Genomic DNA, 20,415 nt, shown 5'->3' with positions numbered 1-20,415 from the left:
GGTGTGAGGAATATGATACCTTCAAAACCCTCCTAAATCTCAGCTCCTCTAAAGGGTCCTCCCTGACTAAGCCCTAATTTCCCATCCACCCTCCACTTTGCATCTACTATGCACTTGAGCACACTTACAATCAAAGCCTTATATTCTACTATTTGCCCTAACTGTAATTTATTTCAGTGTCTATTCCCCCTGTAGACTGTAAGCTATTTGTGGGTGGGGAGACAATAAATAAATATTTATTGTTTACTCTGTGCAGGGCACTGTACTAAGTGCTTGGGAGAGAACAACATCTATCAACTCTACTGTACTCCCCCAAGTGCTTAGTACAGTGCTCTGGACACAGTAAGAGGTCAACAAATGCCACTGTTCAATATTTCAAAATCTGAAGGCAAGGAACTGGATAATTAATACTTCCGCATTTTCATGTAAGTGCTCCATAACCACTGCTGAACCTGTCCTTTCATTGGAAAAAATGTCTAAAACTGGCGATCAGTACAGACTGGAGACTTGCAACAGCAACTATTCCAGACTGACACATACAAATAGGGGAGCTCTGCCAGGACTTGGGAAAACAGGAGCATATTTCAGATTCTTCTTCAGTTTCTTGGACTCATTTTATTTTTTTTATCTTAGATCATACCTCTAGGTATTGATCTTTCTCAATTTATGCTATAATCAACCTCAACTTTTATGTTCCTTTGTTCCCCTCTTCATCTAATTTGCTTTACATATTTTTTTCTCCTGGCTGCACTGTCTTTGAATTATAGTCTCTCGCTCTTCAATTAAGTGAATTTATCTGATTCATAGGGTTAGAGTAGTCTCTGCTCTCAACTACTTACAATGTAAGACTCAATCTAATAAAGGAGAAACACAGAAATTCAACCAATTATCAGGTTTTCCAATCCCTCTACATCCCTCCTATCCCCCTCTCGCCTCCATCCCATTTAATAATTGTAATATTATCTGTGTACCCTCAACTCTACATTCAATCATTACTTTTGCATGGATTTTTACACTCTAGCCCCCATTAGAGAGACATAAGTTCCTTGTGGCTGGGGAACTTGTGCTTCTGTTTAAATTTTCTAAGAGCTTAGTAAAGTGCACACACTCAGTGAGTAATCAATACATACACTTCTTGATATTTACACATACATGCAAATTGTTCGGGTGGCAAACTTATACCCTATAAGAACGTAATGCCATTGTGAACCTAGAGCAAGGTGTATTCTACTAAACTAAAAACTATAATACTGAATAACCTTGTGTCTGTTTATTGTTATTTTGTACTCTGTCTAGCACTTAGTATAGTGCTCTGCACACACTCAGAGTTCAATAAATATGATTGACTGACTGATGGATAAATACTTCAAACTTTAACCTCTTCAGATATAAAATTGAAAGTATTCACGAGCCTATTCCAACACAAATAAGGTTCCCATTTTTAGGTCCTCACCATTCTTCTTTTAACTTTAATTCTGGATCTCGATTCACTGTTTTAAGTGAACTGGGTCCCCGATTTTCTATTTCATTTCTCACAGAGGCTTAACAGCTCAAACCATTTTTGGAAGACGTATTAGATTGTCACAATAATAAATCATCAAGAGGAGATCTGACGGAACCCAGTACCTGGGCAAGATTGTGTGTTGCAGAGGGCCTCTTCGGTGTGTAGTCCCAGGCAGATATCTCCCCCGTACGCCGGGGCCGGATTTGTGCACGACCGAGTCCTCATATAATGGCCCCCACCACAGGTTGCAGAGCACTTGGACCAGGATGACCAGCAAGACCAGCCTCCATCAACTGGGAAGACAAGACGACGCATGATGTCATAACTCCATATAATGCAGATACCTAAATCACCTGGCTTACTTTGGCTCTAAGTAACATGACAAGAGCAACCTAATGGTATTCAAGTGGCTGAATGTCAGCCTGCAATGCATATCTGCAATAGAAACGCTTGTCCTTTTAAAAAGATACGGTAAGCTCACTGTGGTCAGGGAACGTGTCATCAAGTCTATTGTATCACATTCTCCCAAGCGCTTAGCGCAGTGCTCTGCACACAGTAAGTGCTCAATAAATACCAGTGATTGATAACGATAAATACCAGTATGATCATTGAAGGCCAGGGATACAAACTCTCACATACTCCAATGAAGAAAGGAAATCTGGATATACACAAAGGTATTTATTGAGACCAGTGGGATTATGGATAGGAGAGAACCAATATTTCTTGTTGATGGAATTATTTAAAGATAGGGTGCATACTAAGGCTTGTCTAGTTAAGTTTTAGAGTACGCAAAATGCAAAAGCTCTTACTGATAAAAAGAGAGAGGGCAAATGTCATGGGTCTCAGGGTCTGTCACGCCTAACTAAAACAACGATACTGTGGAAGAGCCTGAAGCAAAATCTGGGAACCGCAAAGATTCGGGCTCCTGTTCAGAAACCTCCTGTTTCCAGGTCAGCGGCATGCCAAGTTGCAAAACCCCACAGTGGCAAGAGTGATTCATAAAGTTTAAACTACGCTTTCCTCGGGAAATATTCTACTTCAATTGCTGATTGCCAGAAGCATTCACATTAAAATTGACTCAAGGACATAGACATTTTAAGATTACAGAAGGCAGTTTGGGCAGCGTGCTTTAGTACAGCACTCTGTATGTATCTGTGGGAAGTCAGGCAGAGTTTGTTTTTCTAAGACTGTCAGAGATGGAATATAAATTCTGAGGTTCTTGTTATTTGAATGTTAATATTTAGAATTGGTAGTAATGCCTACAATAATACACACATTGCACACTTCATTTCTCTTGAGATAGTAAAAGATTATGAGAACTGAAGGCTTCCCACTATTCATCGTTAGCTTCATAAAATAAAGTCGTTACCATCTGTAAACATCTCTTTACAAAGTGTTTTCAGTGGGTATCCCTCATACTTCAATATATATTTTTTAAAGAACAACAACTGGTAATCTAGAAAATTCAACAAGCAATTTTAAAATGAGTAAATTAGATATTAATGGAACATTGTAAATCTCTTGTATTTTAAGACATCACTTTAAGCTCAAATGACTTTCAAGTATCTATTAAAGTTAGATGACTAATTATTAGAAAGCCATCCATACAGTCTTTCAAATAATATATTCTCACTGTTTTTTAAATGGTATTTGTTACGGGCATACTATGTGACAGGCACTTTTCTAAGCGCTGGGGTAGATATACGCTAGACTAAAACCCAGTCCAGGACTGAGAAACTCGAAAAGAGAAATGCAGAATGAAAAAGAAAAATCTAAAATTAACCCTCAAGTGATCAGTGTATCGCTTTAATATAAAGGTTCAAATATTTCAAGGATATCATTATGTAACTTGCATTACTGAAAACAAGCTAGGCACCAACTGGTACTCAGTGATGACTGTGAGCCTGTTATGGGCAGGGATTGTCTCTGTTGCTAAATTGTACTTTCCAAGCGCTCAGTATAATGCCCTGCGCACAGTAAGCACTCAATAAATATAATTGAATGAACCCCTCCTCATTCAATCTCTTTGAATACACCAAAGAGTTAAATCAATCAATCAATGTCACTTACTGAGCTCTGTGTGCAAAAGCACTATAGCAAGTGCTTGGGAAAAATACAACAGAGTTGATAGACATGATCCTGCTGAGAACTACACTTTTCTAAGGCGACAAGGACATTTTATGAGACCATTTGCTATGGGAACTAGCCCTCCATGAATGCCCAGCAAATATAACCATGACATGGTGCCTAGTCTAAGATAATCTACTACTCTATGCCCTATATTAAAGCCTGAAAACACCCCTTCCTTTTCATCCTTCATACCTCCCTGTTTTTTTTTTTCTTCTGACCTTCATAATACTGAAAGATGAAAATGGCACCAGCAAAGTTGAATTAGGTGAGAAGAATCTGTGTATACTGCATTAGGCTTACAAGGACTAAATACAGGTCTGTAGCAGTTTTATTTTTTTCAGCTGTTGCTTAGCAACAAAGGACCATCTATTTTCTCTTCTGTCTCAAGTCTGGTCCTTAATGCTGAATCAGCCTTCTATTGGGTAAAAAAAATTGAACACCAACAGAAGCCCATGACAATATTTTGTTTCAGGATTATAAAGTTGTTTGGGTGGTTGATAATCTTAGAGGGAAAAAATTCTCATGAAAATGTTCCTTTAAAGAAACTTTCTAAAAGTATATGTCTTTCCTTGATGATGAATTTAGGCCTTTTTAATTCAACTAATGAGGATTCTCACATTCATGCCTGTCCTGTAGCAGTTCTCATTTATGCTTGCCTAAGTTCAGCAAGCAAATATATGTAATACACATTGTCCCAGAGAATAAAAGTTGTCTCTGATTCCAACAGGCTCAGAAGGGATACAGTTGCAGCGGCAGGTCTCTAGAAGGTAAGCTTGTTGTGGGCAGGGAATGTGTCTGCTTATTATTGTGCTGTACTCTCCCCAGTGCTTAGAACAGTGCTCTGCACAAGTAAGCACTCAATAAATATGACTGACTGGCTGCCTGATGCCAAGTGGGACCTTCCGAGGGGATGGACCATTTAACATTCATGGCTTTGAAGTCCAAGAGCCTCCCAGAAGCACTGTACAAACTGTCATGTATTTTACAATTTTAAATGAAGAGAGGAAAGAAAGAAGAATTTTAAGGATTTGGACCACTGATCTCCTTGTGTTTACAAAAATAGATGGAAATGCGGCACCTGGGACTTTGCAAAACTTCTACTGTATTTTCTGAAATCTGGGCTTTCTCCATCTCCTGCCCCCAAAGGAACCATTTTCAGACAGTTAAGTTAAGAATATCCTTTTCACAATGTAAACTGTTCTCTCACTGGGTTGACAGCCAGATCAAGGAAAATAAAACTTCTCAGCACTGCCCTCAATGTTTTCATTCCATTCACTGGAGTGTTATCTGAGGGAAGGCGATGACCCTTCACACTCAAGGAATGCTGCGAGCATCCCAACAGCAGACTTGTGCAATAGTGAAAATAGAGACTCCAGAATGTCTGGGTGGGGTTGGGACGGTCTGGAGCAGAAGATCCCAACTTTCTCATGCTCCTTCCTGCTTTCCTCATTGAGAGCAGGATTCCCAACTCATTGCTCTGTTACCCTGACTTGGGCCTGTGGGAAAGAAAGAGGCTTTTTGAACTGCCTGCCCCTGTTTACCATTATTTGGCAGAGAGAGCACAGTGGAACAAGGCAGAGGTCGCAGCTCTTTTGGGTACACTGCTGAAAAAACACTGCAGCAATAAAATACTCAAACAGTGTTGAAAACATGTTCTCCTTCCCCTGGGGTCATACACTTGAATCTGTGACCTTTGAACATTTGGTATTCGCTCCACTCTCAGCTCTATAGTACTTATGTACATATCTATAAATTATTTTATTTCTATCAATGCCTGCCTCCCCATCTAGTCTGTAAGCTCGCTGTGGGCAGGGAATGTGTCTACCAACTCTGTATACTCTCCCAAGCACTTAGTACAGTGCTCTGCAAACAGTATGTGTTCAATCAATATCATTGATTGATTTCAGAGGAAGCGTTTGGAAGGAAGAACCTGACCATGACTCTGAAAAAAGCAATTACGCAGCTGCTACAACAAGAGAAGCAGCATGAGCTAGTGGAAAAAGCATGGGCCTGGGAATCAGAGGACCTGGGTTCTAATCCCGGCTCCACTAGTGGCCTGCTTTGAGTTGTTGGGCAAGTCACTTAACTTTTCTGTGCCTCAGGTTCCCCATCTGCAAACTGGGGATTCAGTACCTGTTCATTCAGTCATATTTATTGAGTACTTACTGTGTGCAGAGCAATGTCCTATTTATTCATTCATTCAATCGTATTTATTGAGCGCTTACTGTGTGCAGAGCACTATACTAAGCGCTTGGGAAGTACAAGTTGGCAACATATAGAGACGGTCCCTACCCAACAGCGGGCTCACAGTCTAGAAAGCGGACTAAGTACTAATAATACTAAGTACTAAGCGGACTGTGAATCCTAATAATAATGGTATTTGTTAAGCACTTAGTATGTGCCAAGCACTATTCTACACACTGGGGTAGATAAAATGTAATCAGGTTGTTCCATGTGGGACTCACAGTCTTAATCCCCATTTTGCAGATAAGGTAACTGAGGCAAAGAGAAGTTAAGTGACTTGCCTAAGGTCACACAGAAGACAAGTGGCGGAGCCGGGATTAGAACCCACGACCTCTGACTCCGAAGCCCTTGCTCGTTCCACTGAGCCACACTGCTCCCTCCTATGGGACTGTATCTGATACAGTTAACCTGTACCTACTCCAGTGCTTAGAAAATTTTTTGACATATAATAAGTGCCTAACAAATACCATAAAAAAGAGATGGAGGGCCAGAGGAGGCTAATACCCCAATCCTACTATTTTTCAACTCCCTTATCCTACAAGGTATAAGGTCAGTCTTGTATATATGCCCCTATGTCAATATTTGCATGATATATTAGCCAGTGTGCAATTCATACATATACTGACTGTACGTACATATCCTCTAGATGTAAGCTCGCTGTAGGTAGGGAGCATGTCTATTAACTCTATATATTAACTCTACATATCTATTCTATTTATTTTATTTTGTTAATATGTTTTGTTTTGTTCTCTGTCTCCCCCTTCTAGGCTGTGAGTTGGGTAGGGACCGTCTCAATACGTTGCCAACTTGTACTTCCCAAGTGCTTAGTACAGTGTTCTGCACACAGTAAGCGCTCAATAAATACGATTGAATGAATGAACAAAAAACTGAAATCGAGCCAATGTGTTCTGACCAGGGAAGAATGCCTAATTCCCCACCATTTGTGCTGTTTCCAGGTCACGGGTTCTAATCCCGGCTCCACCACTTGTCTGCTGTGTGACTCGGGCAAGTCACTTCACTCCTCTGGGCCTCAGTTACCTCATCAGTAAAATGGGAATCAAGCCTGTGAGCCCCACGTGGGTCAGGGACAATGTCCCTCCCAATTTGCTTGTATCCACTCCAGTGCTTAGTACAGTGCCTGGCACACAGTAAGCACTTAACAAATACCATAATTGTTATTGTTATCATTACTATTTTTCTCCTTACCACAAGGACACTTACCTGGGCAGGGCAAGATGTTGCATTCCTGGTATTCCAGAGAGGAGCCCAAACAAGGAAGCCCCCCATACTTGGGCTCGGGATTGTTGCAGACCCGTTTGCGATTCCGGATTCCCCTGCTGCAGTCCCGGCTGCATTGGGACCAGGGAGTCCATGCTGACCAGGCCCCATTGATGGTGTGGGCGGAATATCTGCCAGATCGCATCAAGTCCCCAGAAAGCCCTGGAAAGAAAAAGAGTACCAAGTGAGTGCGGGATATACAGACCACTTCAATCAGTAGAAGGGAACCTCTCATCCCGTGTCCAAAACCACAATCCTAGTTTACGGTGGAACTCCCCTTATAGTCCCCTTAAAGTCCCCTTCTAGACTGTGAGCCCACTGTTGGGTAGGGACCGTCTCTATATGTTGCCAACTTGTACTTCCCAAGCGCTTAGTACAGTGCTCTGCACACAGTAAGCGCTCAATAAATGATTGAATGAATGAATGAATGTAAGCTTGTTGTGGGCAGGGAATGTGTCTGTTTTTGGCTATACTGTACTCTCTCAAGCACTTAGTATTTGCTCTGCACATAGTAAGTGCTCAATAAATGACTAAGCGTTCAATAAATGACTGACATTATACGGAGCAAAAAAGCTGCTGAGTGAGAACCTGAACAATTCATCCTCTAAAACCGCTTTAAGATAAAAATGCAAATGGACAGTGGCCTCAAGTCCCTTTACACAACACACATTTTCCATACTGGTTTCAAGAACAGTCAGTGAGAAACTCTTTTCTTGCCAGTTTCTCATTTACCCTATAAAGGCACTAAAAACTCTGTATTCAGCAGAGGTCCTCTGTTACGGTAAAGGGAAGTCAACCATTCTGATACACAGTGGAGTACTGCACTGCTGTTATAATCATCCATCTGGAGAAATGGAAACATGGTTCAGACATTTTCTAAACGTTTTTCCATCACCTGTTAACCTTCTTAAAGTGAACTGAATGCTGGTGAATGGTGGTGGATTAACAACTAGGGAATCACTGTCCGCAGAGACAGACATTTGGTTCGGAACTACAGAACTGGTATAGCACAAGGCTAGGAAAGGGAAAACGTCTCAAATGATCGGAAAATGCTTCCAAAAGTAAAATTTTGTGATAGGTGGTTTCTATGCCAACGCATTTTGGAATCAGGTTAGGTTTAAGATTTCCCATAACAGTCTAGAAAATTGAATATCCCACCCAGAAAGCAATGTAAAATTGTTTTAAAAAGTTGCATGTTTTCCTTAAAATAACAACTAAAAAGGGCTCTTTCAGAAGGATCACAGATTCAATCTAATGCCATTGCTGAAAGCTATATCACTACATCACTTTACCTACTCCACGACTTGCTGCCCTATAAGTGATCTGCGAGAAGTTATGCATCTTTTCAAATGTTATCCAGATTCCAGAAGTTCTAACCAGAGCAAAAAAGTGAAGAGAGTGAAGTTCTAATAAGAGAGAAGAGAGAAGCAGCGTGGCTTGGTGGAAAGAGCACAAACTTGGGAGTCAGAGGGCATGGGTTCTAAACCTGGCTCCATGAAACAAAAGGATCAAGCCATAATTTTACCAGTCCAGAAAATATTCAACACATTCAAAATATTCCTATCCTATTTACCACCACTACTGTGATAGTACTTGGGATAGTAGTCAACATCAGCAGGCCAAAGAAGCACAGTGTAGGTGTGACTGGTTATTTAATGTATGTAAGTAACCTGGAATCCTTCCTCACACATTTTGGCCGTCAGAGCTCAGGGCAGAATGGAGCAGGGAGGCTAAAAATGACTGAAATGTCAGGAAAGGGAGGCTCCAGAAAGGCTGAGAATCCTGTCAGAAAAAGAAACAGGACAGGATGGGGAAGCCCACAGGAGATTTGGGAAGACTTAGAAGAAGTGCTGGAAGTGACCGGGAAAACTTGAATGGGTTAGGAACATGGAGAAAGTTTATGTTTAGGGGTTGGGAAGTTTGAGGGGGTATTTGGAGGTTCTAGAAAGTAAAGACCTGCCCAAATTTTAAGTTGAGACCTAGCATTTCCTCCCACTCAGCTCTTGCCATTCACTGTTTTGGTATTAGCTCTCCGAGAACCAATCTTCCAAGCAGATTTAGGTTTGGCCAACACTGAAGTGGCCAGAAACTTGCTTCCTGGGGTGCCAGGCAGGGCTATTCAAATGCTCTCACAACTGGCCCTCAACAAACCACTAAGAGGAACTACAATGGTTAAAAAATCTCTACTACCATTCTCTGCAGGGGGCTATGGAAACTGAATATCAAACAGCCTTTCTTGTCACTAAGAGAAATAAAGCTACCTCTGTCATCTCAAGTAGATTCACTAAGATTATGGTACTAAGAGCTGCTTTGGGAATAAAAATGACATATCAATGATGACAGCTGAATTGTTTATTTCCTTTCCCAGGGCTCATTTTCCTATTCTCTCTACACTCTTGAGACATTAGCTAGAAAATTCCCAGACTCTCTCAACTGCAATATATGGGATACAATCACAATTCCTTCTTACCCTAAAACTATTACACTTAAGTCTAACTACATAATAGATTAAAAAACAAAACCTCAAGCCTCCCTCTCCATTTCCTTTTTATCGGTGTTTAAAATGGCACAATTTAGTGGGGAAGAGATAACATTTCAACTACAACTAGCTTTTCTTCAGACAGCAGGACATCATCACGCTTTAGAATTAGTTAATTTTTTTTAAAAGGTGTTGATGGCACACTTTCCCAGAGCTAATCTATTTATTTAAGCAGACTTTCATCCCAAACAACAACTACTAAACCGGCAGTAGAGCTGAATTACATTTTGCACTTAGAATTTTGTCTTAATGCTGGGCACATTAGCAAGACACCCCCAAATATGGACTCATCTATGCAAGACAGCTAACTCACTATGTCTTCAGAAATATAAACTGCTCCCTAAGAAAAAAAGAGTGCAGTCTTCACAGTTATACATTCACAGTAACTGGGGCAGGATAAATTATGTCTGCTCTAGGCTGTTAATTAGCACTAAGGAAGAAACAAGCCTATATGCACAGTTTGGGGAGGTCACTTGGTGATGCAGCCCTGGGCCATCCTGTCATTCGTGGTGTCTCTTTGAGAGGCGACCCACCATTACTGACTTTATCCATTATCACCACATTAAGAAATGCAAAGCCTTCTAACAACAGGAGTGGGGTCAATCTAATTTTGCAATGGCCTTTCAGAATTTGAATGAAATTCTCGAGGAATGCCTGGAGGAAATTTCTCAGGAAGAGATCTGAGCTTGGAGAAGATGGATAATACAACACAACACAGTACAGTAAAACAGCTGGTAGACCCGTTCCCGGCCCACAAGGAGTTACAGTCTACAGGGGCAGGTAGACATTAAATTGATTGAGTGCTTTAAGGCCAATGGTAAGTAATTTCTGTTTGATGCAGAGGTGAAGGGGCAATCCCTAGAGGTCCCTGAGGAGTGGAGAGATGTGGATTGAACTTTTTTTTTTAAGAAAAATGAACCAGGCAGCAGAGTGAAGTAAGGACTGGAGAGGAAAGAGACAGGAGACAGGGAGGTCAGAAAAGAAGCTGATGCAGAAGTCAAGATAGGATATATTAAGTGGTTCTATCAGTGTACTAGTAGTTTGAATGGAGAGGAAAGGGTGGATTTTAATGATGCTGCAAAGGTAGAATGGACAGAATTTGTTGACTCACTGAATATGTGGATTGAATGAAAGAAATGAGTTGAGAATAAAGGCAAGGTTACAGACTTGTGAAACAGGGAGGATAGTGGTGCTTGTCTGCCCTGGGAAAGACATGGGGAGGACAGGGTTTGGGTGGGAAAATGAGGCATTCTGTTTTGGGCATGTTAAGTTTGAGGTGTCGGCGGGACACTGAAGTAGAGATGTCCAGGAGGCGGGTGGACATGTGAGATTATAGAGCAGGAGAGAGGTCGGGCTGGAGAGGTAGATTTGGGAATCACCCACGTGGAGGTGGCAAATGAAGCCGTGGGAGTGAACAAGTTGACCAATGGAGTGGGTTTAGATGGAGAATAGAAGGGGACCCAGAATGGAGGCCTGAGGGACTCCCACAGTTAAGGAGTGGTAGGTAAGGTGGAAACTTGTGAAAAAGACTGGGAAGGAGCAACTAGAGAGTGAGGAAGAGAACCAGGATAGGACAGTTTTGGTGAAGCCAAGACTGAAGGCAATCCTAAAGAAACTTCTATTTGCCTTCCTGTACTAGTCACTGTACTCTCGTTTTGCTTCCCTATGACACAAAAGTTTGGGAGCCCAAAAGGCTTTTGGACAGGAAATCGTGGAAATGGGCCGAGTGTTCAGACTCAGTCGGCTTCCATTTGTTGTCTCCGCTTACCATCTGTTGAACAGCCACTAGTGCCATCGCTGGAACAGTAACGCATTTCTATTCTTTGCCTTCCGACCTCCAGCAAATTAGGATCAGGAAGCCGGGCCTTGCAAGTGTAGCGGAAGCGCTGTTCGTAGTGGCCTCCGTTGTCTGAGATGTTGACAGGAGTCCAGGGCGTCCAGGGAGTGGTCTTTTTCAGCTCTGGACACGAGTTACTGTTGCATGGTTGATACTCCTAGGAGAAAATAACAACATAGTGGGTTTTGGTCTGACCAGGATAGAGTCACTGTTCAGAAAGCTTCTCACCCTCTGGATTTATACCAAAGCGGTTTAAAATCCTAGGACTTTGCACACATGAGCTCAGACAGTGATAAACAAACTGAGCACAAAATCATTCCTGGTGGCAAACAATTTACCCAGAACGCAAATCAAATCTAAGAGTGTCTATAAAGCATCTCCAGGAGTCCGAATAAATGTTAGATAATACATTGAGTTCTCCGACAGATACTTCATATCACACTGTAAGCAAACAGGCCTGTGTTGTTGGAAGAACATTCCTGAATTCCATATCAATATCTTGCCAAAATGCATAACAAAAACTTGTGTTATGGAAGAACAAAGAGTATCACTCATTCAGTCGTCAGTATTTATTTAGTGCTGTGTGAAGAGCATTGTACTAAGTTCTCGAAAGAGTACAATATAGTAGATACAATCTCTGCTCTCAAGGAGTTTTGCAGAGAATATATCCACATGGATTAAATATAGATCTTTCAGTTTAAAAAAAGTATGTGCACAGATCCAATGCTCTTAGACGTACTTCTGTTGAAATAAATTCAGAAGTAGAGATCAATTTGGTATTAGCACAAAAGTAAATTAAACGAAAAGAATAACAATCCAAGCTCCCTCCTCTTTACCTCACTATAAAATAAAGTGTTCAGTTCCATGAAGTCAGCAAAATCTTCCCAAAGAAAACATATTTCGCTTAATGTTGTAAATAGCAAGTAAGCCAATGGATAAAGTCACTAAGCAGAGACAGACTGGTTGAAATACCATTCTGTCATGGATGTTGAAGTCCAAAAATGCTGTAGTGGGCCACAGCTCTGGTTTGGCTTAGGGTGAGAGCTCTAACCTCACCCAAACAGCCAATCAACTATGTAAAACCTTCCCCTATTGGATAGAGTGAGCTCACTGTATTCACATTTTGACTCCTGGCTCCCCTATCATATCTGTAATTTCTCTCCGGTCCTGGAAATGACCAATTTTGAAAAGCCAAAACACTAAAAGCTCTGGAATCAGAACATCCTACAAAACAAAAATACCAAAGTAGCCAAAGCCAAGTTACTTTAACTCATTGGAAAGAAAATTAATTCCGTGAGATGGAGACTTAACAAATAAAATAATAGCATCAATGAGAATTCCACCATGTGAAAAGTAATTGAGGCTATTTTAGTATGCCCCTGAACTTCTGGTGGAAACAGTCTTGGCTCTAATTTTGTTAATACTCTAAATGTTGGTAGTTTGGATTTGGGAATTGGTAAACTTCCTAGATATTTACTTCTTTAAGGCAAAAAATAAAATACAACCACCATGAATTCCACAGGCCTCAGTTACAGAATCTATTGATACTCCTCTCAAATGGAAGAGACAGATGAAAAAATATTGAATACATATCCATAGGACTGTGCTGAGGATAAAGCATTAGCAAATACATAACTGCGAGAGGTGATTGAAGGGAGAAGAGGAAGATCCTATGGACCTTTCCTATTATGCTATTTATACTCTCTTCTCTCTGCATTTATTATACTTCCAAAACAGTTTCCAAATAGGAGGCTAAATGTCATGAAAACATTTTTGAACACTCAAAATGACTGAAAAAAACCTTTTAGGTTTTCTTCATTTATTATAGCCGGGGTAAAAACAACAATAAGAAATGGAATGGATTTTGGAACTGGAAACTACAGTCACGATCCAAACATTTTAAACTTGCTCTAACAGAATAAAAGCACAAGTCCCAAATAGTAATCAAATATAGCTATTTAACCATTTTTGTATTTAATGTATGTGCCCTTTCCAGGAAAGTGCACTAGACTAAAAATGCCCAGATCAGAAAAAATGTCATGGCCAAGGAAAAAAAAAAAAAAAGAAAAAAACAAAATGATTCTGAGTCTTGTGGAATGACCATAGGTGTGACGGGGGAACAACAATCTCCCATGATGAAAATACATGACTGGGAAAGAGAGGCAGGCTCTTTGGCTTCATTAAATAAACATACATACCAAATGGAGAGTTTTATGAGTTTCATCAAGGTTAGTGTGGAGGAAAGATACAGTCTCTCAAAGGAAGGGGTGTGTTGAGTGCAGTGCTAGCGCAAAGCTTCAGAGTCCCCACACTTTCTACCCTTCCTACTGCTACAAGGTGAGGAACCAGGGTACAGTCAACAGATCAAGTATTTTTTGGGAACCTTTAGGTTTCCCATACAAGTGAAGTCAGTTTTCCAGACTAGAAAGCTCTTTTTTTTTTTTTGAATGAAAGAATAATGCTCTTGTTGAAAATACTTATAAAGGAAAGTTGTCATTCGATGCAGAGCCCTTTCCAACAAATGATGCAACAAATGATGACTTTATCAGTCAGCTTGCAGGAACACACTCCGGAGGATTTTCATTATGATATGTTCCTGGGACGGTCCTGGGACAGTCCCAAGAGTTCGAGAAGCATCGTGTGCTTTCCTAAACTCCCTAAAGAAGAAGATGCAAGCAGAACCTGCCATCCACAACAACAAGTTTCACCCCATAAGGATTTGTAAAAATAGCTGAATCAAAATCTAGGGTTTTGGTGAAAGCAGATTTGAGGTGAGTAGATGAACAGAAACCCTAAAATCCTCAGACTTGTAATCACAACCTGCCTCCACAAAGAAGGAGGACTTCTCCTTCTTTCTGTTTGAATCGTGTATGGACATGTGTACACCTGAGTTGTGATCCTGGCTTTGCCAATTGCTTTCTGTGAGACCTTGGGCAAGTCGCTTAACTTCTATGTGCCTCAGTTTCTTCACCTGTAAAATGGGGACTTACCTGCTTTCCCTCCTATTTAGAAAAAGAGAGCTCCATGTAGGCCAAAGATGGTGTCTGACCTTATTAACCTGTATCTGCCTCAGCACTTAAAACACTGCTTGTCCTTCAGTAATGCTTAATAAATACTCTATTGATAATAATAATAATATGAATACTAGCATAATATTACAGCTAATTATAGGAATTATAGGAAGCTTTATCTTGCCACATAAAAGGTATCTTATTGCAGGTTTTAGCATCATTTTCTAAAACAAAGGACAGTTACACATATCTACATGAATGAACATTCATCCCCACATATAATGTACTACAAGTAGTAGCATTTACTGAAAACTCAGTTGGAACAGTATTCTGTGCCAGGTGCTTATGAAGTCCAGAATAATTAAGTGACATTTAGGCATTAATCTCATGACACTAAAATAACAGAAAGGCCAAATACTTATTATAACTGTGTAAGACCACAATAGTTCAATAGATCACTTAAAAGCACACCCTAAAGGTTAAACTATAGTTCAAATGAAATTAAAGACAGACTATCATTGAAAATTAAATTCTTTTGTGTAGTATGGATGTTGCTTTTTGATTCAAATCTCCAGGGCAAAGTAGAGTAGCAATTTGGAGACTGTTTTCTGATGGGTAAGAATCAGGATCACTTTATCCTGCATTATATTGCCAGGCATTGCCAACCTGTCTTCTAATGATGAGGTTATCGTGAGTTTAAGCTGAACTGTGTTTTATACATGGATTCTTCTTTCATATGGAATGCCTTATCTCCCCACATGATAGTTTGGGGGTGGAAATGACTTTAAAATTCTATTCCATTTACATGTGGTCCAATGAAACTAGCCTTGCAAAAAACCTGAGCCATGGGCAAGTAATAATACATCACAAGCCAGTAGAAAATAATTTGGCTTTAATCATTTTATTATCCATAAAACAGAGCCTCTATAGCCTGAGTGAAAGTGAGGTGGTAAAACATTGTTCTGGGGCAATAAAGTTTTACACATCTACAAAGTTGAATTGAATGTTGAAGAAATGATTACTTTTAAAAAATTAAACTCATATTTCCTTTTATAATGAGATGAAAGCATATATCTTTTGTTCATGAATTCAAACATGACTTATGTCCTAAAGGGGGGCTGATGATAGTGCCAAGCATGATCTGATTTTAAGAGTACTTTCTGAAATCACAAATGACACCAAAGACATACTGAAATTAGTGCCCAGTTTACATTGTTCCCCAAACTGAAAAATATAGTTTAAATTTAGGTTTCAGAAAATCAAAGAGTGCTGAAAGGTGCACAGCCTAATATCCTGGGTCATAAACAACTTTAAAAGTCAGGCCAGCTCTGTTGGAGGGTGATTGAAGTCACAGAGTGCAAAAAAGGGTGAGCATTTATCTCTTAAGACACATCACAATAAGCCAGACACAGGAGAGAAAACGTGTGAGAGAATTGATCTCTATTGCAGAATAATGAGCAACCACTGAGCATCCCAAAAGTTAATTAAATGGCGAATTTAATAAACAAGATAGAATATTCTCATGTTTAAATGAAGGGTAAAGGGCCAAATGTGCAATGGATTTTTAGATATAAAATGTTCTAAAAGACTGATCACTTCAGAGTCTGGTCATTTATTAAGTATGAGATTTATTAAGTGCTTACTAATATGCCACAGCCTGGTGCTAAAGGAATGGATTTTTCTCTTCGGGGAGATCTTATCTTTAACCCAAGTTGACAAAAATGACCTTCTATTTCCTGGGAACCTTACATTTTTTCCCTTAATGATGCTAGGAGAGTCACTATTTGATTTTTTTTTTCCTGCTCTCAGAATAAGTGCAACCCAAGAAGACTAAATTACGGGTGGCAAGTAAGATGACTTTGAAGGGTTAATGGTAATTACTTGGAAGCAGATTGCTTATGCTAGAAAAAAATGTTTTTGAAGCTTTTTAAAAACTGGGCTAGAGACAGCCAAGAAAACATCAGCTATTATACATGTTGTGTGTTGCTTCCAGGGTGCAAAAGACAATTTGCAAGTATTTGTTTATATTTTCTCAGATTAATGTTTAAATGTGTTATGTGTTATTTTAAAAATTCTCAAGAGCCTAACTGTTTGTTCATCTGGGTAAAGAAATTCTTCAAACTAATTTTAAAACAAGGCATATGGAAGCCAATTAACTAGCACCAAACACAAGCCCAAGTTCATTCCACTCAATATTGCTAAGACAGGATAAACTCACTCAAAAATTAATACATCAAGGATTATTCTCAGTAACAAATATTGAATTGAGGCCAGCAGCATAATAATGAGGAGGGTGAGAGCAGATTTTTCCATTTGCCAATCTACCATTGGGGCTCCCTTCCATGCTATTCTGTACTCTACGGCTTCGCTGAATTCAGCAACCCTAAATCTGTATTCGTTACTCTTCAGCCTCTTCAAATCACTATTAGTAAAAAAAAAAATTGTTGAAGCAACTTTTCACTGAAAAGTTGATTCTACTATCCCTAGTACTTTACTGTAACATTGTATGGAAAGTGGAGGGAATATGTTCCAAATGCGTGAAAAAAATACACTTTATGGTAGTACAAATGTTAATTTACTATTTTAAATGGCTGTGATCCTCATCAAAGAACTTCACTGGCAACATCACACAGCACAAATATATTCCTAAGCATACTCTGACTGATTAATGATCAGCATGATGTGGTGACTCCTTGAGACATAGTCTACTGCACTGAGTACAAGCAGGCATACACAAGTACCAGAGGAAGGAAATTTAACAAATTAAATTCTATGCACAGTTCAGTCGTTACAGTCTCTGCATAATTAATTGTATGGTCTCCTTCCTCTCCCTCACTCCAACCTTTACTGTCAAACAGTTATCAAGTGGAATTTTAAAATAGGTGTCTACACTAAGGCACTGAAAAATCAAGTAGACGGGTTTCACTAACACTGACAGACCTCAGCTTGTTCTCCAACAAAATGTCTTTAAATGCCAAACAAGGGGAATGTCTTTCTAAATAAAAATAATGATGGCATTTGTTAAGCGCTTACTATGTGACAAGCACTGTTCTAAGCACTGGGGTAGATACAAGGTAATCAGGTTGTCCCACGTGGGTCTCACAGGCTTAATCCCTAGTTGACAGATGAGGTGACAGAGGCACAGAGAAGTTGTGACTTGCCCAAAGTCACACAGCTGATAAGTGGTGGAGCCAGGATTAGAACCCACAACCTCTGACTCCCAATCCCGTGCTCTTTCCACTAAGCCACACTGCTTGTCATTAAGCCATGCTGCTTTTAAGACATCTCAATTCATTTGAAATCATTTTCTGAACCATCCAAAGCCACTTAAATTTTAATAAACAAATTGAATGAGAGTGAATTCTATCATGCCTTCCCCTGTCTAGACTGTAGCTTCCTGAGGGCAGGCACTGTTTCTATTCTGTCTGTGGACTGTCCCAAATGTTTAATACCAGCTCTGCACTCTTTAAGCACTCAATAAATACCACTGACAATAATACTTCCAACAAGAAGGAAGAGCTGAATAAAACAAGCAGTCTCTTCAAGTTACCGGTGGATCATTTTCACACGTGATCTAGTTATTTCCTCTCACTTCTACTTTCCTTTGTTCTTGTTACTTCTGGGTGACTTGACTAGACCATAGTTACAGCTCCAGGTGTAACGATTGAATGACTATACCAGATTTCCCCATTCCTTTCATGGCTGCTCTCATGGGCCATCACGTTGAAAACAAAAGCCACGTAGGGTATTCCCTTGTCAACAGCTCAATGTGGTGCAATTTCATGACATTTAGAGAGGGCTTGCACAAAAGCGTTGGCAACGTGCATGGCGTTCCTCTTCACTAAGATGGATGCAAGACGTCAAATGAAATAATAATGGCATTTGTAAAGCGCTTACTATGTGCCAAGCATTGTTCTGAGTGCTGGGGTAGATACAAGGTTATCATGTTGTCCCACGTGGGGCTCACAGTCTTAATCCCCATTTTACAGGGGATTTTACAGATGAGGTAACAGGCACAGAGAAGTCAAGTCTTTAGTACAGTGCTCTGCACACAGTAAGCGCTCAATAAATACGATTGATTGATTGCCCAAAGTCACACAGCAGACAAGTGGTGGAGCAGGGATTAGAACCCACGACCTCTGACTCCCAAGCCCGGGCTCTTTCCACTAGGCCACGCTGCTTCTCCATGAAATGATATGGGAAGTCCGTTGATTACAGATCGCTTCCCCCAGCCACAATGGGGGAAGGAATAGTCAGTCTGGCCCACATTCTAGTCTCAGGATTCTCACCCACAACTTCTTTGGAAGGAGAAAGCCTGCGATACTCAGAGTCCTAGCGTTGGATTAAAATGCCATGATGCAATTGCAAGGGTAATTCAAGAAATACTTTGGTGCTTCTTCAATCAGTGAGGGATTGTAATTGCTGGCCATGGTCTGGACCAGCGAAGCCTCTCGTCATCGCTTTCGTGGGAAAGAGGTCAAAAACAGCACCTAGTTTATGAGTGCCTTGGCACTACTGATGAGACGGTTAACTCTTTCAGTGCCAAGAACTAGTGAGACAGAACAAGATATTGTGGATAATTCAGTGTTGGGCAAGTAGCCTGCATTTCCCTATATCTGTTTCTGGCTTTATAATAAATTAAGGGTTGCTTGTAAAACGACTATTCATTGTGAAACGTTTTAACAACTAAAATTAGACAAGACCCATAATACCAGTGGAAATAGGATGAAAGTCAGGAATGCAAGAATCTGTGAAAATCCCATGGCATCAGACATTTAAGGGATCAATTCTACTACCTGAAGCTTGAGATGCTGCTTTTCGATCCAACTCCCTAAGATGCTTTTCCTAATGAAAATTATAGAACAAACAATTCATTCATTCAATTGTATTTATTGAGTGCTTACTGTGTGCACAGCACTGTACTAAGCATTTACTTAATTCACTATATGCTCCCATAGCTTTCCTTTACCTACTATACACATGTAATTTTTATTTCACATACAATTTAGGATTGAGAAGCTATACAAACCTACTAATTCTGTTCTATTATTTTTCCCAAATGGTTTGCTCCCTCCCTATATTGTCTGTCTACAAGAACAAGTGATGATAAGGCATAGGAGAATTCTGATTCACCAACAGCTAGATGGTAGTCATTTGTCCAGAAAACTCCCTGGCACCCAGCAGAAATAGTTGTTTCAAAACAACAGTTGGAACCATTTCACATAATCAGACTGTTCTGCGTATAATGATATGCACTAGCTAGTTTTCTGCCAAAGGATTTGTTTGCCATCAAGGAGATGTTGTCTGAAACTGCCTGAGTGTACACAATGGCAGCAAAAGAAAAAAAAAACAACAACCCACAATTGAGAAGAAACAAATGAGGAGAAATCAGAACAAACCGCAAATGTGCCATTTATGTTCCACTTGCTTTGATGAAGCATTAAAATAGTAGGTAGCATCTGCTGACAAATTGGAACTGCCCATTTAAATTAAAAAAGTAAAAAAAAAAGGAAATACTATTTTTTGTAACTCTGGCACCAGATGTGGCTCAATGGAAAGAGCACTGGCTTGGGAGTTGGAGGTCATGGGTTCTAATCCCGGCTCTAACACATGTCTGCTGTGTGACCTTGGGCAAGTCACTTAACTTCTCTAAGCCTCAGTTATCTCATCTGTAAACTGGGGATGAAGACTGTGAGCTCCACGTGGGACAAACTGATCACCTTGTATCCCCCCCCAGTGCTTAGAACAGTGCTTTGCACATAGTAAGTGATTAACAAATGCCATTAGTATTATTATGTCTGATATAGGTGAGAATAAATCAAGTACACTGGGACTACTAATTGAAAATATAGTAGGTGATCTCACTGCTTTT

The 20,415-nt window shown here is 40.1% G+C and overlaps 1 protein-coding gene across 1 annotated transcript in view; it reads right to left on the bottom strand.

The window, feature by feature from the left end:
* SEMA5A (semaphorin 5A) overlaps nt 1-20,415 on the bottom strand; it is a 365,291-nt gene that overhangs the window by 15,173 nt on the left and 329,703 nt on the right. The window contains exons 18-20 of the mRNA XM_038770347.1: nt 11,464-11,689; nt 7,100-7,318; nt 1,627-1,797 (exon numbers count right to left, since the gene is read on the bottom strand). Coding sequence (XP_038626275.1) covers nt 1,627-1,797; nt 7,100-7,318; nt 11,464-11,689 — 616 coding nt within the window. The remainder of the gene's footprint in view (nt 1-1,626; nt 1,798-7,099; nt 7,319-11,463; nt 11,690-20,415) is intronic.

The sequence above is a fragment of the Tachyglossus aculeatus genome, chromosome X3, assembly GCF_015852505.1.
Source record: "Tachyglossus aculeatus isolate mTacAcu1 chromosome X3, mTacAcu1.pri, whole genome shotgun sequence".
In the NCBI taxonomy this organism is placed as follows: Eukaryota; Metazoa; Chordata; class Mammalia; order Monotremata; family Tachyglossidae; genus Tachyglossus; species Tachyglossus aculeatus.
Note: the sequence above shows the minus strand (reverse complement) of the source record. Positions and strands in the feature narration are given on the sequence as shown.